Source organism: Cannabis sativa, chromosome X (assembly GCF_029168945.1).
Source record: "Cannabis sativa cultivar Pink pepper isolate KNU-18-1 chromosome X, ASM2916894v1, whole genome shotgun sequence".
In the NCBI taxonomy this organism is placed as follows: Eukaryota; Viridiplantae; Streptophyta; class Magnoliopsida; order Rosales; family Cannabaceae; genus Cannabis; species Cannabis sativa.
This window is the reverse complement of record NC_083610.1, coordinates 10,367,670-10,394,173: the sequence shown is the minus strand read 5'-3', so window position 1 is coordinate 10,394,173 and position 26,504 is coordinate 10,367,670. Positions and strand designations below refer to the sequence as shown.

The 26,504-nt window shown below is 33.9% G+C and overlaps 1 protein-coding gene across 1 annotated transcript; it reads right to left on the bottom strand.

Moving 5' to 3' along the window:
* LOC133031745 (CO(2)-response secreted protease-like) lies at positions 1 to 26,504 on the bottom strand. The gene is made up of 11 exons (XM_061105362.1): positions 26,339 to 26,504; positions 16,962 to 17,074; positions 16,760 to 16,857; positions 16,432 to 16,581; positions 10,752 to 10,866; positions 10,099 to 10,618; positions 8,462 to 8,562; positions 7,909 to 8,136; positions 1,455 to 1,572; positions 1,129 to 1,306; positions 1 to 831 (listed from the first exon to the last, which is right to left on the bottom strand). Exons 1-11 carry the CDS (start codon positions 26,426 to 26,428, stop codon positions 269 to 271), a joined length of 2,274 nt encoding a protein of 757 aa, XP_060961345.1. The 5' UTR covers positions 26,429 to 26,504; the 3' UTR covers positions 1 to 268.

Below are 26,504 nucleotides of genomic sequence, written 5' to 3'. Positions count from 1 at the left end.
TAAGAAAAAAAACAACTTTTTATTTATTCAATAATATATTGTTATAACTTTTGATAATAAATTCAAAAGTTGTAGACAATAGTGATCTACAAAATTTAAATAGAACTATTCCATGGCCACTTTGCCTGTCAAGCAATTCCTTTGCCAAATTATAAAGTAAAAACATATCTGCATGCATGAATCATGGCATGCATTTACTGTTTACATTAATTATCACTACATAAGATTAAGATATATTACTATATTATATATAATTGGCAAAGTAAAATTATACTACTTTGACAACATACACAACACGCACAGAATGATCAAGACCATCAGACCAAGTAATATCTCCAAAATTATACCCACTAACAGCCCCTTTGCCATCAAACGACACCTCAAAGGAAGTCTTGTTCAAGCTGTTGCTGAACACAATCCTATCAGGATTAACCTTTACAACTAAGCCTTTGGGAGAATTGACTCGAACAGTGTATGTTGAGGTGGAGGCTCCTACATTGGTCACAGTCCTTTTGACGACTGTAGGACTTGATTGCTGTCGTTTAAGATTGCCAATAGAGATGGATGGGTAATTAATGTCTGTGATCAGTTCTGGCTTTGAGTTTTTAGGGCATTGGAATAAATTTGCTCCCTTAAGTACGGATTTTATTTTTGCCTCTTTATAACCGTAGTAACAGAGGAAATTGAAATAGTCTTGTGTGGTTGTATCGAAGACTAGCCCTGGGTCTAGAGCTTTCATATGGTTTAATTCTCCAGATCCAGCCTCGTGTGGGCTTGCCACTAGGTTTAGTTCATTTCTTATTGGTTTGCCTGTGTTGTCATATGCACTTGCTGTTGGTTGTGCCCAAATGAGAAACAAAAATTCAGGTCATAGCTAGTGTAAATTTATAGGTTTTATGCATTGCAGTATTAAAAGAAAATATGTGAGACGCAATATATTAAATTATACATATAACCAAACTATAGTAACATTTTTCGTGGTATTGCACACACTACACTACTCATGGCTCTTACCGATTTAATTTAATAAATAATATAAAAAAGCCTACTCAATTTAAAGTTTGCCGACCCAGTATTAAAAGCTATATATATTGAGAGAGAGAGAGGGGCATATATATATTTATATACCGGTTGTTATAAGTGCTGATTTGATCATAGAAGTAGTCCATGTAGGGTGAACAGACTTGATGAAAGTAGCAGCCCCAGATACATGTGGACAAGCCATAGAGGTTCCAGACATGAATACATACTTTGATGTGTTCATAGCAGCAGCTAAAATTGCCATTTCGGGAGCCATTATATCTGGCTGTGTTTTTTAATTTTATTACACTCACATCATTATATTAGGACATATACATATAATAGATGAGAGAGAGAGAGAGAGAGAGAGAGAGAGAGAGAGAGAGAGAGAGAGAGAGAGAGAGAGAGAGAGAGAGAGAGAGAGAGAGAGAGACCTTAAGAATGTTTTCCGTAAACTGTCCAGGACCTCTCGATGAAAAATTAGCCACCACTGGTGCAGGTTTATACAATTTTGGAACTTCAACTGTTGGATAAATTGTTGCTGTTGGATTCCTGTAGTGTTACAAACAATATATATATATATATATGTTAACAAATATGTTATTATTATGGTAAAGTTGAATTATATATCTTACGACATATTATTGTTAGAGCTTTACTACCTTAAAGATATCCAACACCATGTAGTAGTTTCCTATATTATATATAAAATTAAAATGTGTGAATCGATATTAAATTGTACCAATGTTAGAGAAACTAATTTTGTTACTTAATATCTTGAGCTAGTTTTGTTAGTTTAACAGAATTATTGGTTGCAAGTTGTAAATTTTATTACAGTGATATTTTGTATATCTTCATCTCTTGTAAATCCTCTTTATATATAAAACTCCTCACAAATACTCAATATCTTTTACAAGTCTACGATGAATTGCATTCTCATAGATTGAATTCTGATGAGACTCTGTATTGATAAGCTCCTTCACGGTATCAGATTTCCTTTGTACAATGTCTGCTATGAATCCTTCTCGCCCAGAAAACCCACCTCGCTCCACAGTTCAACAACCCCCCACTGCAACTTCGACTCCTATTTTGGCCAATCAACCATGTAATTATTTTTTAGAATTCCATCAACTCCTCCCTCACTATCAAATTGGATGGCTCCAACTTTCTTGGTTGGAAATCTCAGGTCATCCCAATTGTTATTAGGCATGGACTTGATGATATTCTCCTCACTTGCGTATCTACACCTGAACGATTACTCAATGGCCAGATAAACCCCAAGTTCACCACTTAGAGAAGGAAAGATCTTCTCCTCAGCTGGCTCTAATCATCAATGTCCGAGATAGTTCTTGGCCTTTTAGCTTAGTACAATACCTCCTTCATTGCTTGGAGAGCCCTTGATACAAGATTTTCCAGTCAATCGAAAGCTAGGTGTTTACCGGGAAATTGACCCTGGTGATGTGGACATCAATGTTTAACACATGGCAAGAAAAAAACATCTCAGAGTAGTTAAGTAGTCCCGAATCGTAGTAGTCAACCTAGTAGGGGTCCCTAGCCCCGCGTCAAGGTTGACTCAGAGAACTCCAGTATGGGTGTTTGGATCCCGCCAAATTTTTCCAACTCACTATCTTTAAGTATTTTGAACCAAGAAGACAAAAAGAATCCAAGTCCGAGACCTGGAAATTGAAAAGAAATGAAACATCACATCAGAAGTCAACCCAGACGCCTAGGCTTTTCACCTAGTGCCCAGGCTCACATTCCTAAGTAGGATTTCAGTTTTCGGGTCCGTCTTAGTAAACATGGCTCAAAATTTGTACTTAGACATGCATAAGACCTGTCGCAACCATGTTATAGGCATCAGAATCTAAATTGGAACACTTTCCGTTTAGAGCACCCGGTGCTCGGGCCACCTGGTGTTGCACCCAGCGCCCAGGTTGACATATTGTCAACCTGGAGCATTTCCAACCACAATAAGAAGTATGCTAATCATTTTATTTGTCTCCATCCAAAATGAGGAATCAAGTGTTTTCGGGAAAGAAATGGATCAACTTGGAGGTCAAAATTGGGACCCAACGCCCAAGTTGACCTAGTGCTAGGTCTTAGTGCCCAGGTTGACATATTATCAACCTAAGCCATTTCCAACAGTAGTTCAAATAACGTCTTCCAAGAATATTCTTTGTTTTCATCAACAATTAAGATTTGGGTGCTTTCGGGAAACAAATAGAGCCATTTGGGAGCCAGAATTGGGACCCAGTGCCCTAGGTTGACATATATTGTCAACATGGGCCATTTCCAAAAAACATTTTGAGAAGGCTTTGAGCTTATTCTCTATTTTCACCGATAACTGATATACGAGTGTTTTCGGGAATCAAACAAAAGCATTTGATGGGCACAACTTGGACCTATCGCCCATGTTGACCTGGTGCCTGGGCCAGTTCTGAATGTTTGCTCAAAGGGAGAGTTATGAATAGACTCTACATGCTCTCAAAAATCTCCTATTATGATTCATATGTGGAGCTCTAGTGTCATCTAGCCACATCCTTGCCAAAATACTCAGTGTCTCCTTCTTGTTTGTCTAAAGATTCAGAGTCTTCTTCTTGTTAGTCAAATTGTAATAAAGTTGGTCCATCAGCTGAAAATAATTGTACTTTCGGCAAATAATAAAGATGTGTTTTCCTATTCTTCTGAAAGTTTTTTTTTTTTGCAAACTAACTCTGATGTCAATATTTGGCACTCAAAATTGTGCCATCCAACACCTAGAATTCTTGACAAAACACTATCTAAAATTAATATTTCAACCACTTTAAAAAAACCTAAAATTTTGTGAGGCTTGGAACATGGGAAAAATTCATAAGCTGCCTTACCCAACTTTTAATTCGAGAGCATCTCAACCCCTAGAACTGCTCCACCCAATTCTTTAGGGGCCCTCGATCTCATGTTTCATCAATAGAAGGCCATAAATATTACATAATTTTCATTGATTATTTTAGTAGGTTTACATGGATCTTTCTCCTTACCCTAAAGTCCTAAGAATACCCCTCTTTTCTTGAATTTAAAAATCTTATTGAAAGACAAGTTGGCCTTCTAATCAAAACTATTCAGTCCAATTGGGGTGGGGAATACATATCCTTTTCTAAGTTTCTCATTCAACATAGGATTCAGTTCCAACACGCATGTCTCTATGACCATGAACAAAACGGTAGGGTTGAACAAAAGTACAAACACATAATAGAAACAGGTCTTCACTACTTGTAGAATCTAGGTTAGCTTTTTCTTATTGGTGGTTAGCATATCAGCATGTTGTATTTGTTATCAATAGATTGCCAACCCATGTTATTGATGACTTATCTCCCTATGGATGTCTCTTTCATAAGCTACCAGATTACAACCGTCTAAAACCATTTGGATGTGCTTACTTTCCACACGTAAGACCTTATCAACCACACAAGTTGGACATCAGATCAGAGAAGTGTATCTTTGTTGGCTATTCACTACATCATAAAGGCTATCCATCTCAGAATAGTAAAGGGAGAATCTATATAGCTTGAAATGTGAAATTCAATGAGTTGGACTTCCCTGCACTCCCTCTCCTAAATCACTATTTCCAACCACAAGTTTCTACACTTCTCCCTTAGATGCTAATGCTCCTATTTTACCACTTAAGGTCCTCAACTTATGTGACTACTAGAGTTGAGCCTGCTACTGCTTCTTCTCACCATTGCCTATGGAGGTTGTCCATGTGCCACCCCAGCTTGGCACTAATCAATCATCTCCTGTGACCACAAATCCTGAAGCTATAGCCTTAATAGTTCCTACAGACACAACAATAGCTCCCGCAGCACAAACTCCACTTCTTGCAACATCCACTTTAGCTCTTTCAACATCTTCTACAACAATACCTATTGCATCCACCAGTGTTATTCCAAACATGACAGTCCCCCACCCACTGTCAATGATCACTCAATGACAACCAGATCTAAATATGGAGTTTAAAAGCCTAAATCTTATCATGCCACCAAACATCCTCTTAAAGAGTGCATTCTACCCAAGGCTCCCACAACTCTCAAGCAAGCTCTTACTAATCCAAGGTGGTTCAACTCTATAAAGGAAGAACCTTGCTTTAAAGAAGAATGGTACTTGGACATTAGTGCCTTATGATCCTCACATGCGTTTAGTGGGCAAAAAATGGGTGCATAGAATCAAACTCAACTTTGATGGCACAATAGACAACTTTAAATATAGACTTATTGCTAAAGAATACCACCAAAATCTAGGTATTGACTTCACATACATCTTTAGTCCGGTTGTAAAACCAGCCACTGTTAGAGATCTACTCACCCTAGTTGAATCTAACAATTGGAAAATCAATCAACTAGATGTTTCCAATTCATTCTTGAATGAATTGTTAAAAGAGACAGTGTTTTTGCCCCAACCACCTGGCTTTGTGGATGATACCAAGCCAACTCATGTCTGCAAGCTACACAAAACTTTGTACGGTCTTAAGCAAGCTCCCAGAGCTTGGAATGGTAAGTTGAAGCAAACCCTATTCACCAAAGGGTTTAAAGCCTCTCGGTCAGACACATCTCTCTTCATAAAAGGTTTTGGACAGACCTTGATTGGGTTACTAGTTTATGTAGATGACATAATAGTAACAGGTCCCAATGAAGATGATATCTCCAACCTTATTGGTGAACTGAATCAGGTGTTCTCTATCAAAAAATTTGGCTCCTTACACTATTTCCTTGGGGTGGAAAATGCAAGTGACAATACATGAATATACTTGTGTCAAACAAAGTATATTTCTAATATGTTAGTAAAGTTGGATCTGGAAGGATTAAAACCTAGTCTAAGTCCTACAAGCTCAACACAAGCCGTCTCTTACCTGTGGAGAACCCTTTACAGATCAATCTCTCTACAAAAGCACGTTAGGAGCCTTACAATATCTCACTTTAACTTAGCCAGATGTGGAATTCATAGTCAACAAACTGAGTCAATTCATACATGCCCCAACTACCATACATTGGGAAGCCTGCAAAAGACTATTTAGGTATCTCAAAGGTACCATAAATGAAGGGCCTCATGTCAGACCAAAAACAAGACTCTATTTACATGCTTACTTAGACGATGATTGGGCAAGTTGCCCCAATGAGAGACGCTCAACAAGGGGATACACAGTCTACTTTGGATGAAATATGATATCTTGGTCTGTCAAAAAGCAACAGGTGGTTGCAAGATCAAATACTAAAAGCGAGTTTTCTGTGCTTGCCAACACAGCTGCAGAAGTGAATTGGTTGTGTTATGTTCTTTCTTAACTAAATTTCACTCTAACCTCTCCTCAAATTATTTGGATGACAACCAAGGAGCTGCTTCATTAGTTGTGAATTCAGTATTTCATGCATGCTCCAAGCACATGGAGATCGATTTACATTTCATTCGTGATTAAATCTTGACCAAACAAGTTGAAGTGAGATATGTTCTAGCTCATGATCAAATAGTTGATATTCTTACAAAGTCGGTGTCTACCGATCTTTTTGACTATCGCAAGCACAAGCTTCAAGTGTGTACAATACTCTTTCACTTGAGGAGGGATGATAGAGAAATTAATCTTATTACTTAGTGTCTTGAGTTAGTTTTTTAGTTTAATATAATTACTTGTTCTTACAAGTTGTAAATTATGTTACAGTGATATTATGTATAGCTTCATCTCTTGTAAATCCTCTATATAAATAAAACTCCACACAAAGACTCAATAGCATTTACAAGTCTTTGAATTGCATTCTCATAAATTGAATTCTGGTGAGACTATATTGGTAAGCACCTTCAACCAATAATGGTATGTTATTATTATTATTATTTGTGTTGCTTGGCACCTCAAAATAGGCATTGGAATTTTTCTATTAGTTATAAATCAAAATAATATATATATATCAAACTTAGTGATCGATTATTCATTCTCATATCTAATCCTCCCCCATAATCCATCTCCCATATTTAACCCAACAACGAAATCAACAATTGAGTTTTTCTGTGAGCTTCAGACCAGCCACTCTCCATTGGAGATCATAAGATTTGTCGCTCACTAAAGATCGCAAGACAACTGTCGCCCATGTTGGCCAACATCATCTGCGACCACGACCTCAATCTCGGCACCCATCACCCATCTTCGACCTCCATCTCGTCACCGATCCCCCAAACATTGTAGCCATCCATACATTTTAGTTTTAAGAAATTAGGGTTTTATAAGTTTAGGAAATTAGGTGGTGTTTGGTTAGGAGGAATAAAAACGTAGGAATGGGAATGGAAATGAGGATAGGAATGGAATAGAATAAAATTTAAAATGCATACAAAAAATTGATAAAAAAATCATTAAATTTTTTCTCATGTTACATTGGAATGGTCTTTCCTTCCATTTCAAAACGGAATAGTCATTCCACCAAAATGGTGGAAAGGGCATTCCATTAAAATGTCATTCCAATACTTTAAAATGCAACTAAACAAAGGAATGGAATGAAAATTGTTTCCTTTCCATTCCATTACATTTCATTACCTCCAACCAAACGCCACCTTAGGGTGTGGTTGTGGGCCGGTGTGGTTTGGGGAGTTTGATGGTGAGTGTGATGAAGGTCAAATCATGGATGGTGGGTGAGATTAGGGAGGGTGATTTTTGGGTTTAATTTGTAATTTGGTAATGATTTTGGGTTTTATTTGTTATCATATTTTTATTTAAATTGTTTGAGAAATAAATTATTTATTAATTTTAAATTCAACATATATTAATTTTATAATTTAAAATATCAATTTAACTGTTTTAGACCCATGACAGAGTGACACATGTTATTATGGTCAACACTAGTTAGCCAGTAATAGAGATTGAAGATATATACTTACGCGGTAGAGTGAAAGTAGTTTACAAGAATGTCATAGTCTGCGATGTTGTTTACTTGTACTGATGGGAATGTGGATGTAGAACCGAGCACAGTCTTTCCCGTAAACATAATTAGTCCTTTGCTTGTTATTAAAGGCACAACGTCTAAACGTGAAGGGTCTCCACCATCAACACAAACTACAATACTTCCAGAGATTTTCTTTATGTCCAAAGATCCACTATAACACTTTCTGCACATTTAGTATATAATTTATTATTTAATAATAAATTCTTTTACAAATACAACGTTACTCTATGTGCGTAAAATATGATATTATTACATAAATAATATATATATTTTAATTCGTAAATAATGTTATTTTACTTTATTTCATGCTTTTTCTTTAATAATGTTTTTTATTTCATTTTAAAATATGTTAAATGTGTATTATGACATATATATATATGTATAATATGTTTATTAATGTTATCATCCATAACATGTCAATTGATCTAATTAATTAGTTACATGTTTTTAACCATTTCTTGATGTTTTGATGGTGTGATGACACTTACTCTGCAATTGACACAACTGAAGAATTAATAGCAGCTTCTTTTCCAATTACAAATGGATATATAGCTGACCGTGAAAGATTTGAATAATTAATGCCAAGTGCCTAATAAAAGGAAAGAAAACAAAAATATTACATTCCATACTTTTAACAAACCAAATAAAAAAGCTTATTACCTCAATAATATTCTAGATTTTTGATTTGGCAAATTAAATCAATATACATTTAATTTGCAATAATAACCATATGCGTAACAACTTTAAAATACAGAGTAGCAATACTTTCACATTAATATTTATCGTATATATATTTATACTAGTAAAAAGTTACGTGCGAGACACGTATACTAAATTTTATGCTAGTTTTTTTCTATGTTATTTGAAAGTGATACAATTAAAAATTAAAGAAACAATATTATTAGTTATTAGGTGAGATTATTATTATGTGTATCTAAATATTATAGTTTATAATGTTGTCAATTAAAAGTGAATACTGAATGCAATATATTAGTATTTAAGAAAGCTTGATGATTGATTTAAATATGTTCTTAAGTTAATCCAAAAATAAATTAAAAATTGATGTTCCAATACTTAAAGAAAGATTACTTAAATGGGTGTAAGATAAAAAGAAAATTAAAAATCAATCTCTAAATTGTTGATAATTGAATATAGCATTTGTCTAAAAATTGTAGATAAGAAAACTAATGATAGTCATTAGTAGATTTCAATCTTCATTTGCTTCGATAGAGACAATAGTGTAATTTTTGTATTTTGCACTTTTCATTTTAGCCGGGTCTGCATATATCAGGATTGTCCATTTTTTCGTTGACAAATTGAATATGGTAGTGTCGACAAAAAAGTGAAAATCATGTTTAACAAAAAGTGACAGTATTCTATAACAAGATACTATTAAATTATTTTAAAATACTATATTTTATTAAAATAAAACTCTATACGGTTAAAAATTCAAATTTATCTTTATTCAAAAAGAAAAAAAATTGATAAAAAAAAGAAAAAAAAATAAAAAGTTTCTATTATTATCTCTACTGCCTTTCTAGATGTGAATAATGGTCTCTTCTTTCTTCCATATTCTTCTTTATTTTTTGTATATTGTGTTTGCAGCATATATGTAAATTATTACGTAACTTTAAAAAACTTTGCTCCTGGAAACTAATGCATATGCCGAGCACTTACAATCATTTGTTAGTTGTAAACTTTATTGGGTTTTTTTCGCTATTGATACTTAGTTTTGTGAACTTTGATAAAAGTCACGCTTCTTTTTTATTATTATTATTACTTATATATTTTGTTACTAAGTTGTGAAAAAGAAAAAAGAGAAGTGCGGATTGGAATATTATGTGTGATCCTTTGGGAATGTCTAAATTGTAATAGGAAAAGGAATACAATAAATAATTATAGAAAACCCAATCGTAAATGTACAACAGCAAAAACCCAATCATATTTTTTTTTTTGGATTTAATGGGATTTATTTTATTATATATAAATAGAAAGTGATCCATGAATTTCTCATAAACCATTTTATTTTTAATATAAATAAAAAGTCCCCCATAAATTTCTCATAAACCAAGAATTCTATTATATAGGCACACTTTATATAGAATAGATATATATAAAAACTTACATTGATAATTTTGCCATTTTCAAGGTGAATTATGGACCTGAGATCTCTATCAATGGTGGAAGCTGCGACAGTAAATGTCCAGGGTGCGGTGTGGCTAACTGTGGAAGGAGTAGGGCCGGCATTACCGGCTGCAAGAACTGGCAAGATAGAATTTTGGTCAGCATGAATAGCACCGATGGAAAGTGGATCTTCCAAGAAGCTGTTGGAGGAGGGTGTTGAGTATCCGAGTGACATAGAGATTATGTCAACCCCATCATTAATTGCATCATCAATGGCTTTTAATATTCCTGCTGATGAACAACCACCACTATAACACACTTTATAGCTGGCAATCCTTGCTGATGGTGCACCACCTCTCGCTGTCCCACTGCCTAAACCCATGTCTGAAGCTCCGGGAACTACTGCACCTGCTGCAGTGGAGGCCACGTGTGTTCCATGCCCAGTTGAATCCCTTGGTGTCAGTTCTTTACTCGCCGCTTGTTTAGGATCAGGAACGTAGAATCTTGCGCCTATCAGCTTCCTATATATATAATCAAATTATGTCTACAAAAATATCAAATTTATATATAAAGTATGTTAGAATATATACGTGTATATAATTTAAATAAATTAAAGGTTGCTTTATTTAAATATAATTTTATTATATGACACACCTATTACAGTTGGAGGAGGCATTGAAGTCTGATGCCCTCTCACAAGCTCCCTTCCATTTTGAAGGTATTGGCCCTATTCCTTTGTCGTTAAAACTTTCAGCCTCCGGCCAGATCCCTAATCATATATCATTATTTTTCGCAATTATTATTACTGTCATTTACGTACATACAAATATATATATCTATATAATTATTTGTAAATTAATGTAAATATTGATATTGCACTCCACATTATACATTTTATGATCTAAATAGCATGCATTAAGTATTTTTAGTTTAATAATAGGCTACATGTTTTGAACACATAAGATTATATTATTCATGTTTAAACAAGCATATTATTTGTGGAGTTAATTTATTGTGTTATATTTTTAATGAATGATTTGTTAGAATTATTATAATGGACTAAAACGATCATAAGTTTAATTTCATAATACATAATCATTACCTATGTGCCTAATGTTGCTAATAACCATAATGGGATGGTTAACAACTTAATTATGTGTTAGAGGCACATGAGAGCACCCTTAATACTATAGTTTGCCCATTAAATTATAGTACACCATAAAAGACCCCATAAGCCCAATTGGTTAATAACCCCTTAGGGTTATAAGGGCAATAGCATGTATATATATGTGTGTTATGTGTGGTAAAGGGGTGAGATAGTTTTTGTGTGGTGAAAGAGAAAAGGGTTGCTCCACAAGTGTTCTCTCCAAAACTTTTGCTCAAGGATCTTGGTGGTGATGGCTCTCATAGATGGCATGTGAGGTATGTGTTTTATTGTCTTTGATGCTCTAAATAAATACTAGATCTTGGCTTTAATTATAATGAGTAATCGTTATTTTCACAATTGGTATCAAGAGCCAAAGTTATTGATTTTAGGGCTCAAATTTTTTTCCCATAAACCCATTTTCAAAATCTGAAATGTATGATGTTTTTTCAGATTAATAAGTTTAATGGTGAATGGATATGTGTTTTATCCTCCTAAATATATTCATTTATATATATATATATATAAATATCTCTTGCAAACAATCTTTTATATATTTTTTATTGAGATATATATGAGCTTTAACAATGGAAACCCATTTTGGATTCATCATTTATGATGTATTATTTTGTATTTTTTGAGTAAATGGGTATTGAAAAATGATAGAGGATTAAAAATGGGACAAAACGCCTCAAACGGCGTCGAATTCGGTGGCCGGTTGTGGGAGATATGGCCGGATCACGAATCGGGTCGCGCCGATCCAGATTTCAGACCCACGGACCCGACTGAACAATTTTGGGCGATAGGGACGACTGAAAAACGACATGTTGTTTGCCTTTATCGGGCAAAACGACATGTCGTTCGCCCTTTTGATTCAGCCCCCACGGAGAAAAACGACGGGTCGTTTTCTGAACCATTTGGCTATCGTTCAGGAAAACGAACATGTTGTCTCCGTAAAACGACATATTGTACGCATAACGACTCAGCCCCCCTTCAACGCAAACGACGGGTCGTTTTGATCCTCTGTCTTGTCGTTCATCCACCAAACGACATGTCGTTTTTGCAAAACGACATGTCGTACAATCAGTATAAAAAAAAGAGGACGAAAATAGGCGCGTGGGGGCGCGTGCAAGGGTGTTTTTGGGCCAGTATTCAACCATTTTCATGTTTTTTAATTCTCTATTATTTTTTGGTATGCACAATACTAATTGCATGAATATTATTCATATTTGATTAATGATTTTAGTATTGTAACATAAATTTTGTGATTTATTTCAACAATTAGTGCTTATTTTCTTGCCTATCGTAAGATTAAGCATGGAAAATTATTTGGTAATGAGGAACACTTAAATATTAATTTATTTAAGTATTGTATTTTCCTCCAAATATCATTAAGATTTTTATAAGTATTTAATTATCCTATCGATAATAGTTGTTTATTAAAGATGCTTAATATGGTGAAGAAAATTATTAAATATTATGAATCACAATTCATCTATCCTTTCTATAGTGAATTAATGTATTTGATTATAATATTTAATAGATTGTTCTTACCTGTGTATGAGTTCCATCTTGTTAATTTGTCTGAGTACTCTAGCATGCATAATGATCGTTTGTTATTTTGTGATCATTTATTTATGAGAAAAGAGCACAAATGGCATGATTATGTTATAAGATACATTTAATGGTTATTGCTATTGTTTCTCATTAGCTTTAAGCAATCCAAGAACCTCTGCCATGTTGACGATGAACGGAACTAACCACAAGCAGTGGGTAGAATCTCTCATGATGAATTTGACTCTTATGAGAGTGGATTTGGCCTTGAGAACTTCTGCACCTCTGAAACCTACTAATGATACCACTGAAAAAGATAGAAAGTCCTATGAGGATTGGGAGCATTCCAATTGTTGTTGTTTGATGCTTATGAGATATCACATGGATGAGTCCATTCGTGATAGTATTCCCCAAACTAAGATTGCAAAAGATTTTGTCAATGCGATCAAGAAGAAGTACAAGAAATTCTCAAAGAGTGAGAAAAACGAATGCCTTCTTGAATGGTGACCTATCTAAGGATATACATGACTCAACCTGTAGGTTTTGAGAAGTCAGGTGAAGAACAGATGGTTTGCAAACTCAAGAAGTATATATATGGGCTTAAACAAGCATCAAGGCAGTGGTATCTCAAGTTTGATATGATTGTCAGTGGGAGAACATGGTGGATCAATGTATATACATGAAGGTCAGTGGGAGCAGTTTCATTTTCTTGGTACTGTGTGTTGATGACATCCTTCTTGCATCTAATAATTCTGACATGTTGGTTAAGACAAAACAACTCTTGTTTGACCATTTTGACATGAAAGACCTAGGCAATGCTTCTTATGTGCTCAGGATTCAAATCCTTCAAGATAGGGCCAATGGTATTCTTCGTTTGTCTCAGAAAACTTACATTGATCGGATCTTGAAAAGATTCAACATGCATTCATGTTCTTCTGGGAAGGCACCGATAGTGAAGGGTGACAAGTTCTCAAAAGCCTAATGTCCACAAAATGATAAAGAGAGAGAGAGAGAGAGAGAGATGAAATGAAAGTTGTTCCTTATGCGTCACTGGTTGGTAGCCTTATGTATGCTCAAGTATGCAAACGCCCTGATATTGATGTTGTTGTTGGCGTGTTGCGTAGGTACTTGAGTGATCCCGGACTTAGCCATTCGAAAGCGGCTAAGAAGGTCATGCAGTATCTTCAGGGTACCAAGGATCATATGTTGACCTATCGGCGAGCTAACACTCTAGATATAGTTGGGTTTAGTGACGCCGATTGTGTGGGATGCGTGGACGATAATAAGGTCCACTTCAGGCTACATTCATATGATGGCTGGAGGAGCTGTATTGTGGAAAAGTGTCAAGCAGACACTCATAGCTTCATCCACGATAGAGGCAGAGTATATGGCGTGTTATGAGGCTACTTGTCAAGCAATATGGCTGCGGAATTTCATTTTAGCACTAGATATTGTAGCCTTTATCACGAGGCCGCTGAAATTATATTGTGATAATTCTGCAGCAGTAGCTTTCTCTAAGAACACTAGAAGTACTTCTCGCTCAAAGCATATTGACATAAAGTAATATTTTGTTAAAGAGAAAGTTACAGAGTCTCTTATTTCCATTGAATACACGCCTAGCACTGGCATGTTAGCAGACCCACTAACGAAAGGCTTACCCATATGTGTATTTTTAGAGCATGTTGCCCGAATGGGATTGTTGGAAGCCTAGCTTGTTAAGCTCAGTGGGAGTTTGTTATTTATGTATTGAACATGCTAGTATTTTGTACGGATTACTTATGGCTTGTGTTTTGTTAAGAACATGCATTATGATACTGAAGTGACTTCTTTATTGTTGTTACATATGTACGCTTATACATATATGTTGTTGTTCAAGGAAGTGACAGGTACAAAACAAGATGAATGCGCATAATCTAAATTTTGTCGTACGTCATGCATGTTTAGCTTGATTGTTAATGATTGTTAATGGATAAATGTCTACAAGGTCAATTCATACATAATGCATGTATCCTGTCGATATGATATTATGTACATCTTAATTGGTTACCTTATGTGTGATAGATATTATTATGGTGGCGTGATTGTATTGTCCAAGTGGGAGAATGTTAGAATTATTATAATGGACTAATACAATCATAGGATTAATTCCATAATACACAATCATTAATTATGTGCCTAATGTTGCTAATAACTATAATGGGATGGTTAACAACTTAATTATGTGTTAGAGGCACATGAGAGCACATTTAATACTATAGTTGGCCCATTAAATTATAGTACACCATAAAAGGCCCCATAAGCCCAATTGGTTAATAACCCCTTAGGGTTATAAGGGCAATAGCATATATGTATATATATGTGTAATGTGTGGTAAAGGGGTGAGATGGTTTTGTGTGGTGAAAGGCAAAAGGGTTGCTCCACAAGTGTTCTCTCCAAAACTTTTGCTCAAAGATCTTGGTGGTGATGGCTCTCATGGATGGCATATGAGGTATGTGTTTTATTGTTTTTGATGCTCTAAATAAATACTAGATCTTGACTTTAATGATTATGAGTAATCGTTATTTTAACATGATTAACTAGTGAAACTATTATATGTATATATATTAGTTAGTGTATAAAATTTATACATGCAAAATAAATTACAATTTTTTTAAACCATCTATCTATTAATAAGAAATATAAATATGTTTATTTTAATGAAAAATAAATAAATGTTTTAACTAATCATGTAGATGAGGTAGTGGTTTTACATCTCTCCTAACAAAGAGGAGGTCCCAAGTTCGAATCTTCTCTTTACCCCAATAAAAAAGAAAAATTAATCATGTAGATAGAAAAATGTACAAACCCAATTGTAAAAACCATAGTTTTTAGTTTGGCAAACTATGTGTTAGTGTCATCTATTCCATCTAAGTTTGTATTTTGTGGGTTTAGTTTCCTTACTTTGCCAGGTCAGCGTGCATTCAAAGATAAAATATCTTTGCCATCTATGATGAACTGGTTTTTTGAGTTTCAGGGTCGGTTAGTGGAGTACTAATACTATACATTCTTGATTTCAACAAATTCTAACTAACTCTCATTTTGGTAGAAACTTTGACATTGATTTTGCTCTTCTAAGGCAAATTATTCTTCTTCTCTCCTTCTCTTTGTTGTTACAAGTTTCTCCATTAATTGTGATCAAGCTTTAGGGATAAAGTGGTAATGGAACCTGTTTAACCTGAAGGGATTTCAGATGTGTTGATGAAGGAAGTTCAACAGAACCGAATCAAGGGGATCTTGACTTCGAATCTAAGTGGACATAGATTGTGATCTTGATTGATCTATGAAGATCCTAGGGTAAACTTGTTGTAAAAATCAATGTTGTATTGCTTTACACTCTATAATTAATTTACAAACTGGAAATTGTAACGTAACCTTAATTCTAATTGGATGTTATTTGCCCTCATTCTTTAGGGGACCCAAGAACATAGTAACCTAGAATTTGTTTCTAGGGGTGAACCTTGTCAATGAGTTGTTCATCTTGCTTTATTTTACGCTATTAAGTATAATAATCTTGCAAAATAATATGTAGATGACATGAGAATATAATTTAATAAGATGTATATATATTATTATACGACGTGTGTACGTATTACATACCTGAGTCAATGACCCCAATAATCATGTTGCTGGTGACAGGCTTAGCCAAACCCCATTTTGATTGCATTCCCTCTTCTAAGAAATCCCATGAACGTGTTGTTTGTGGTTCCACTATTTCATCCTCAATAACTGATACCACATCACTGTGACCTGTTCTCCCATTTTCAATTTTTAATTTTCATCATTGTTATCAGAAAAACATTCATTATGATGGAGTTGCTATTTTGTATTTCCAAAAGATGAATATATATATATATATAAATAATATTAATTTATTAATAAAAACTAAATTCAAACGATCTTTGTTAAAATTAAAAGAGACAAATACCTGATAAAAGAGAAGCTTCATTATCGGTAAGCATAGCAGAGAATCCTCTAATCGCATGGTGGTAATGGTGGATTAGAGATATTCTTTCCTTCTCTTTCCTGCCAAAAATTTAGTGTATATATATTATACGTAATATTTAAATTTAAGTTTATATGTAGTGTACAACATTTAAATATTGATGTAAATATATAAAATAATTAACCTTGGGATGATGGAGGAAAGTAACTGCAGATGAGATAATTCATCAGCAACTTTAGTATCTTCATTAGTTACATTTGGTGATGCTGTTGATGCTCCCATATATATCACATAATGCTGTTTATTATGAAGAATATATTTTTTTTGGATTAAATCCCCTTACAAGCTCATTGAACACGTAGACATATATCTAGACTCATCTCAATATGAGTTAGTTACATCTGGATTGTAACTCAACTGTCCTAACCAACTTAACCGACTTATTCAACTACCAAGGCTACTATAAATAGCAGCCCTCTTAACTCAGATTAAATCATCGCAGACTGAGAAGGAATTGAGCTCCAAGAGAGCTAGAGAGAGAAGTTATCTCAAGAGATAAAAATAGAAGGGAGTTTGAAGGGGAGAGGGAAAGTGAGGAACAATTTTGTAAAGATAGATTGAAAGAGAAAGAGTGAGATCTTGAAATTACCAGTTAGATTGTGACTTGGAATTTCCTCACCATATTGTTTTAATTTGATATTGATTATAATGCAAGAGCAGACCTGTTCTTATGGTGAGCTCAACGGGGATGTAACTCTATGATTTAGGGTGAACCTTTAGAAAATCATTGTGTTTGTTCTCTTTAACTTTATGCATTATTGTTTTTGTTCTTTACTGTGATTTTTATCTTTGTTTAATGTTTGAATTTCTAATTCTAACCGATTTATAAGAAAATTGATCATTCAAAGTTTTTTCATATCAGTTTGTGTTTAAAGATCGAAATTCAAGTGTGCGTGTGTGAAATCTATTATGTCATGATTATGACTTGTTTGATTGAATCTAAAGGTCAATGATGACCTTGATGTGTTGGGTTTTGTGCCCTAAATAAAACTAATTTCAATATAATTAGATTTACTAATTAATAAAGATTAGAAATCGTTTTATGTTGCATGGTTCACATGATTTATTTCATGATTATACTTAATGTATAAATTCTATTAAGTCCAGAACATATATACATATGTATATATTTGTTCATGATTTATAGTGTCATCAGCACAGTAGAATATAATCATGATTATATGTTCAAAAGTTTAATTCCCATGATTTGCCAGTTCACTGGATTTAGACTGACATGATAACCGGCGGTAAGGTATACTTACACCTTGGATAAGTGTTATGTCCTTTCCAGGGCATTGGCAAAGTTTACCAGTATCGGATGTATGGAGTATACATTGGAAGGGACCGATATTGATCTTGGATAGATATCATAAACTTACTGTCATATCTTTCTAAGTCAATATCAATAGTTGATCTTAGATCTATGGATCATAATCTTGATATGGTTAGGTTCAATCTTAGTTGTATTATTTATATTCTTCAATCTGTTAGTTAAAGTCAACCAATTGGATCTTCTCGTGACATACAGATTAAGAACATGGTAGTTCAATTGAGTGGGAGCGCTGATCATAGATATGAAATCTATAGCTTCTATAAGTATTTAGAAGTGAAACGATAATTTCCTTTGAGCTTGGCTTGATAGAGATAAATGATTGAGATCTCATTTTAGTAATTATATCAGTTTACTGAAATATCATTTATAGGTAGCTAAGTGTTTTAAGGATAAAATACATTGAAGGGTAGAATGGTAAATTTGTCCCTATTCAGTGTAGATCATCTATAGAGGATCTTTGACTATTAGGATTGTAACAATGGATAATCATTACTATCTACATCGTGGTACATATGGAGTGTTCTATATAATTGAGAGTGTTATTCAATTCCAAATCTATAGTGGCGCAAGGCTGAATTAATAAGTTAGAGAATTTACTTGGTAAATTCTAAATCTACTTATTGAAAGCTCGATTATATAGGCCCATGGTCCCCTCATTAGTTGAGATAATATTGCTTGTAGACTCAGTTAATCGATTTTAATTAGTCAATTATAATTTTAAAATTAGACTATGTCTTATTTAAGAATTTTCACTAAGCAAGGGCTTAATTGTGAAGAAAGGAGTTTTTGGGGTCAATTTGTTAATTAAGAGACTTTGTATGGTCTAATTAACAAATAACATAAATGGCAATTTTATTTAGTAATTAATTATAATTATTAAATAAATAGTTTTGGCATTTATAGGATTGAATTAGAAAATATGGTATTATTAAAAGAAGAATAAGTGGTTGAAAAAAGTGGCAGAATTGTAACTAGAAAATAGTCCTTTAAGGCCGGCCCTAGGGTTGGATTTTTGCCCAATATTTTATTCTTTTTTAATCCATATAATTCAGCCTTCAGCCCTATTTGAAACACTATAAAAGGAGCATGATGCTCTCACTCATACACTTGATGCCTTCAACCAAATCAAACCTATTTTTCATTCTCTGACAACTAGTAGATGAGAGAGTTCCTTCCTTAGTGATTTCTCACCTCCTTCATTGTTCTTCCATATTCGAAACCTTGAGTGAATGAGGGCCATGCCCATACATAGCAAGTCAAGTACTCAATCATAGTGAGTAAGACGGTGGTAATCAAACCCGAAGGAGAGAAAGAGATCCAGGTTCAGATCTTGATAAAGCTCTGCGATAGAAAGAAATAAAAGGCTAGAGATCTTGAACGGAATGAGTCATTATATTCCGCTGCAATCAATGTAAGGTTTTCTTAAACCCTTATGTGTTTATTTCATTATTTTAGAGAATTCATATTTAGGATGTTAATTCAACATACTTGTTACTAAATCTAGATCCTGGTAAAATATTCCCAACATGATGATCTAATGTGTATGGTGAGTTGGTGTAGGGATTGAGTAGATTAATCCCAACAATGGTATCAAAGCCACAAATTGGCTAAAGATTTAACTTAAGAAATGATCAAGAATCAAACAAAGGCTAGAGGAAGTTGATCCCCAACAAAGAGTACGTGACATAGAAGATTTGTGGATATTCCTTATTTGAACAATCTGACAAAACCCTCTCTAACTAAATCTCTATCGAATTTTGATTGTGTTAGCATGAGTAATGTAAACATTGACATTGACAGGTTTGATGGATCTGATATGGAGAAGGAAGATTAGATTTCTTCTAACTGAACAAAAGCTCTTGAGAGTGCTTAAAGAGCATATTTAGTGGCCATAAGACATTACCAAGATTTAGAAGGAAGAACTCTTGGAGACAGCCATTGGAATTATAATCTTCAATCTCTCATATTAAATCATTCTATTGGTTGATAAAGAAGAAACTTTAGCTAAGATATGGAAGAAGTTGGAGGAACAATTTCAACAAAAGTCACTCACCAACTAGATCTATTTAAAGGAAAGAATTTTTGGCTTCAAGATGAGTCAATCCAAATCCCTGGAAAAAAATCTTAATAAGTTTCTGAGAATGTACATTGAAATTGCAAACTTAAGAGAAAAAGAAGCCTCGAGTAATGAGAACCAGGTCATCATCATATTAAATTCCTTCCCAGAGATGACTTACAAGGAAGTCAAGACTACTATCAAATATGGTAGAACATCAATTACCTTGGAAGAGGTTATTTTAGCCCTTAAATTAGAAGATCTTGAAATGAAGAATGAAAGACCAAGCTCCTCAAATTGTGAACTGAATTTCAGTCAAGGAAAGAACAAATACATGAATCCTTATAGAGGTAGAAGCTAGAGTAGAGAGCCTAACAAAGGACCTAGTATTGGAAAGGGAAGATCTCCAGCAAAGGGACCAAAAGATCCCAGTGGTTATTACCATTGTGGTCAATTGGAACATATGAGAATAGATTGTTACTTCTGGAAAAGAAGTAACAACTACAAGGGATTTTGACAAGGCTCAAACTCTCAAAGAGGAGATAACAAATACAAATCTGACCAACAATCTACAAATGATAGTTATGGATATGATGGTGGAGAAGTTTATCTTGCTGCTACTGAGTTCAGGGATGATTGGATTTCAAATTCAGGATGTACTTTCCATATGACTAACAATAAACATTTGTTGTCTAATTTAAAGGATTCTAAAGGTGGGAAAGTCATCTTGAGAAACAATCAATCATGCTAAATTGAAGGATTAGGTACTGTAAGTTTAAAATTTTTTAATGGGGTTGTAAGGTCTTTGACAGGGGTCAAATATGCACATAATCTAGCTAGAAATTTGATTTTTATTAGTGTACTTGATGATTTGGGTATTTTGAACAAAATTGAAACAAAACTATGAAATTAAGCATGAGTTCCATGACAGTAATCAAAAGAAAGAAACATGAAGGTCTTTACTACTTACAAGGGGAACTAGTTTCAAAATGCCACAACACAATAATACACTCCCTAGAGGATCAGAAGGCAATACTATATGGCATAGAAAATTAGTCCATATCAGTGAGAAAGGCTTGCAAATTATGAGTGATCAGAACCTGTTATGTAATAAGGACAAGGTGAGTAAGGTTGAAATCTGGGAGTCATGTATTCTTGGGAAGCATCATAGGATTAAGTTCAAAACTGCGATCTACGAGACAAAATAAATTCTTGAGTATGTTCACTCAGATCTGTGGGGTCCTGAGAAAACTCTTACACATGGTGGTAGTGTTTACTTTCTGCCCATAGTATCACTCAAGAAAGTTATGGGTGTATTTACATAAACATAGAAATGATGATTGAATAAATTTGTTGAATGGAAAACACTTATGGAGAATTTGACTAATCTTAGACTTAAAAATCTAAGAACTGACAATGGCTTGGAGTTTTGCAATGATGAATTTAACAAGTATTGTGCAAAGATGGGAATCAATTGGCACATAACTGCTAGGTTGACACCCAACAAAATGTAGTTGTAGAGAGGATGAATAGTACATTAATGGACAAAGTCAGATGCCTCTTGATGCAAGCTGGATTATCGAAAGGATTTTGGGGAGAAGATATACTAACAACTGCATACCTTGTCAACAGATGCCTATCAAGTGCTATTGATCTCAAAACACCAAAGGAAATCTGGTTAGGTAACAAAAATTTTGAACCTAACAAAGTTCAAGCATTCCTTGGAACTATTAGGCATAAGCAATGGAGGATAAACCATTGCTAAAAGAGATGACACATATTGAATAGACTTGCACTATGACAATAAGCTTTTAAGGAGATTTAGGAGAATATTATTTGATTAAATATCCTTACAAACTCATTGAACACGTGGACATATAACTAGACTCATCTCAATCTAAGTTAGTTACATCTAGATTGCAATTCAACTGTCCTAACCAACTTAACCGACTTATTAAACTACCAAGGCTACTACAAATAGTTGCCTTCTCAACTCAAATTAGATCGACGCATCCTGAGCAAGAATTGAGCTTCAACAGAGCTAGAGAGAAGTAATTCAAGAGAGAAAATAGAAGAGAGTAAGAGGGGGAAGGTGGGGAACAATTTTGTAAAGAAAGATTGAAAGAGAAAGAGTGAGATGCTGAAATTGCCAGTCAGATTGTGACTTGGAATTTCCACACCATTGTTGTAATCTAATATTGATTATAGTGCAAGAGCATACCAATTTCTATGGCGGGCTCAACGAGGATGTAACTCTATGATTTAGGGTGAACCTCTGGAAAATCTCTGTGTTTGTTCTCTTCAACTTTCTGTATTATTGTGTATGTTCTTTACTATGATTGTTATGTTTGTTTCATGTTTGAATTTTTAATTCCACCACTAACAACCCCAGAATTCCTGACGGTTTTACACTGTCGGGTAAAAAATTCCCGACGATCTATAAAATCATCGCTTATACGACCGTCGAAAATACTAGGTAGAATAGGCAATGGTAGAAAAATATCGGGGAAAAGAATTTTTGACGGTTTAAAACCGTCGGCTATAGTCGATACTATAGGCCACGGTTTAAAACCATCGGCTATAGTATAGCTGACGATTTTAAACTGTCGCTACAGTGGATTCCCCCCAAAGAAAATCATCGTCTTCATCCTCCTCGAAACCACTACTCGCATATGTCGTAGCCACTCCAAAACCTTCACAAGCTTCATCCTCCTCTACCGTCATTGTGCTCGTCTTCATCTTCCTCGAACTTTCTTTTACAAGCTTCGGATTGCGATCACTTGACGATCCTCGAAACTTTCTTCGGATTGTAAGCTTCAGAATTCTTTTGCATACGCACACGCACAGATCAAGATCAACAAACCAAATCATGGCTAATAGAAATTTAAATGATAAATAAGAGAATGTTGCTTACCTTTGTGCTGCCATGAGAGAGTGGAGGAGAGGGACAGAGCGAGAGAGAGAGTGGAGGAGATGGATGGCGCAGCTCGTGATAGCAAATGGATGGGGCAGCTCGTGGTAGCAAAGGAGAGAATAACTTTGAAAAAATGAGATCTGATTTTTTTTTTTGGGAGGGGTTTATATCTTAAGAGGCGGAAAATGAAATTTAAGATGCGATAAATTAAATTTGAGATCCGTAACGCGTTAAATTTAAACATAGGAATTGCCGGAGGTTTAAAACCGTCGGCAATTACCATTTAAAAATACACGAGATTTTTTATGGCACGTTTAAAAATCGTCGCCTATACCTCCAGACAGTTTAAAATCGTCGATAATACCTTATTTTTTCTGACAGTTTTAAACACTCGTTTAATTTTTTTAGTGACGGTTCTCCAAAAAAAACGTTTTTAAGACTGTCGTGAATACTCCTTTTTGTAGTAGTCTTCTAACTTATCTATAAGAAAATTGATCATTCGAAGTTTGTTCATATCAGTTTGTGTTTAAAGTTTTGAATTCAAGTGTGTGTATGTGCAATCTATTATGTCATGATTATAACTTGTTTGACTGAATGCAAAGATCAATGATGATTTTGATGATGTAATGTGTATGGCGAGTTGGTGTAGGGATTTAGTAGACATCAACAATATATATTTATATAGGGAAATTTGATTTTCTATACTTACATATACCTAATATTTTTCCCTAAACTAATACTTTTCTACATTGAAAATATATGACCACTTTTCCAAACTCCAAAAATACCCCTCTCAAAAACTCTTTTTTTTTTCATTTTTTTGGGCTTTTAATGGGTCGGGTCCGATGGCGCCCGATGCCCGTCCGATGCCCGCCCTATGGGGCATGTTTTTGGGTTTTTGAAATGGGGTCCGATGGGCCCGATGCCAAATTTTTGGGGTCCGATGGGTTTTTTTGGGTTTTTGAAGTCGGGGGCCCGATGGGTCCGATACCCCGTCCGATGGGGTCTGATGGGCCCATCGGACCCGACCTTAAAAACCAAAAAAAAATTGAAATTTTTGCGCGGCATCGGACCTTCTTCTTCTCCAGTGGTGTTCGGCCGGCGTGCGTGCGTGGGTTCGGTCGAGATGGGTTCGGTCGAGATGGCGTGGTGCGTGCGTGGGTTTGGTCGAGTGGGCGTGGGTTCGGTTCGTGGATGGTGCTTTGGGTCTCCGTCGGTGCGTGTTTACAGTGTTGTGGACGGTGGTGAGGGGCCGGCATTTTGGGCGGTGGTGAGGGGCCGGCGCTTGGGCGGTGGTGAGGGGGATTGGGGGTTGTGGTTCGGTCAGTTGAGAGAGAGAGAGAGAGAGAGAGAGAGAGAGAGAGAGAGAGAGAGAGAGAGAGAGAGAGAGAGAGAGAGAGAGAGAGAGAGAGAGAGAGATGGGGAAGAGAGAGAGAGAGAGAGAGATGGGGTTGAGATATGGGAGGGGTAGTATTGGGTTTTAGATAAAATTGTCACATATTTTCAATTTCCATATGTATTCAATTAGGGAAAAAATTATCTTCCAATTAATGCATAGATATTCAAATTTCCCTTTATATATTTAATCAGTTGTATAATAAAAGCTTTTATATTTACAAAACATGTACACGATGAACATATAGAAGATTAAATATCATTATATAATATATAATAAGATCGATAAATAAGGGAAGTATTGTTAGATACTGTTAGATTAACTGTGGTGCAAGTTACTAACGGATGAAAATTCTGTCTCATATCCCTATCCCAACTACTGTCTCAACCATTTATATTTTGACATAACTCAATTAAAATGACACATGTGCATTTAACAAACTGTACAAATTCACACCACCTTAGTACCAATGTTAGTAAAATTTGTTTCTATATATTGCTGTGTATCTATATTATATTATATTATATTATATATATTAACCTTTAATTTTAGTCTCTATTTGGTTATGTAGAAACAGAGCCTGTGAACACTTCTCAATTTGTTTCTATATTTTGCTGTCTCTATATTATATTATATTATATTATATTATATTATATATTATTTGTTTTAGGTTAATTGAATTTATATTAATTTTTAGATTAATTTAAAATATATAAATATTAATATATTTTTTATATTATTATTATTATTATTTCATTGTTATTTTTAATGTTGTGATTCAATTTTAATATTTTTAAATTTTATATTTTTTTTTTGCTGAAATTTTATATTTATTTCCTCAAATTTTTAAAACTTTCATTATTGTTTTTTTAAAAAAAAAAATAAAATTAAAAAATTAATAAGGGGTTTCTTTTAATTTATAAAATTTTCAAAACACACCTAACAAAAATAAAAACTAAAAATATAAAAAGAAAATATAAATTTTGTAAAGATAAAAATAAAAAATATAACTTTTATAAGGACAATTAATAAACAAAAATGTAAATCTTATAAGGAAAAACATGTAACAACATAAATAAAAAAATATTATTTGTATGGAGTCAAAAATAGTTAAAATTTACAAAAAATTATATTATCAAAAGTTGAGGTGATAGTTGGTTTTCAATGATATTAGTTTTTGCTTTTAAAAAATAATAATAATAAGACTAATTAGGATTTTTGTTCCTTGAATTTTGACATGTATTAAATTATGCCCCCTAAACTTTTAAGGTCGTTAAAAATGCCCCTGAACTATTGAGATTATTGGATTTAAGGACAATTTTACTATTTCAGTGATTGTTTATGTATTAAATCATGCTCCCCGGACTTTTATATATACTAAATTATACCCATCGAACTTTGACATGTACTAAATTATGTCCCCTAAACTTTCATCCATATTATAATTTTTTACTAAAATTAGAAAAAAAAATCTTTAAATTCAACAATCTCAATAGTTCAGGTAGTATTTTTAACGACCTTAAAAGTTCAAGAGGCATAATTTAATATATGTCAAAGTTCAGGAACAAAATTATAATTAGCTTAATAATAATAATAATTGAGGTGAACAAAATGACCCCATGAGACTTACGTATATATTTAATTAGGTTGTAAATTTAAGAATTTTCTTAATTACATTACACATAATATTATTATTATTATTATTATTATTATTATTATTATTATTATTATTATTATCCCCGTTTAAATACAAGAGTAACATCTTCAGTTTTGAAATACGTACAGCATTATTATTTACGTACCTTGGGAATCTGATTTGTAGTGGGGGAGCCAGAAATGAGAAGCCATTGCAGTAAGAGAAAAGGTAGTAGAAATACAATAATATTAGTCATTGGAAATAATTAATTATAATATAAATTATACATTAAACTAAAGTATATATTTTAAGTAGTATATGTGTATATTTTG

Bases quoted from the DNA above. Each gene is read 5' to 3' on its own strand.
- LOC133031745 (XM_061105362.1), bottom strand. From the start codon at position 26,428: ATGACTAATATTATTGTATTTCTACTACCTTTTCTCTTACTGCAATGG. The intron at 17,075-26,338 runs GTACGTAAATAA...CATAATAAACAG, and splicing joins CTACAAATCAGATTCCCAAG to CATTATGTGATATATATGGG. The intron at 1,307-1,454 runs GTCTCTCTCTCT...TAAAAAACACAG, and splicing joins TTACGGAAAACATTCTTAAG to CCAGATATAATGGCTCCCGA.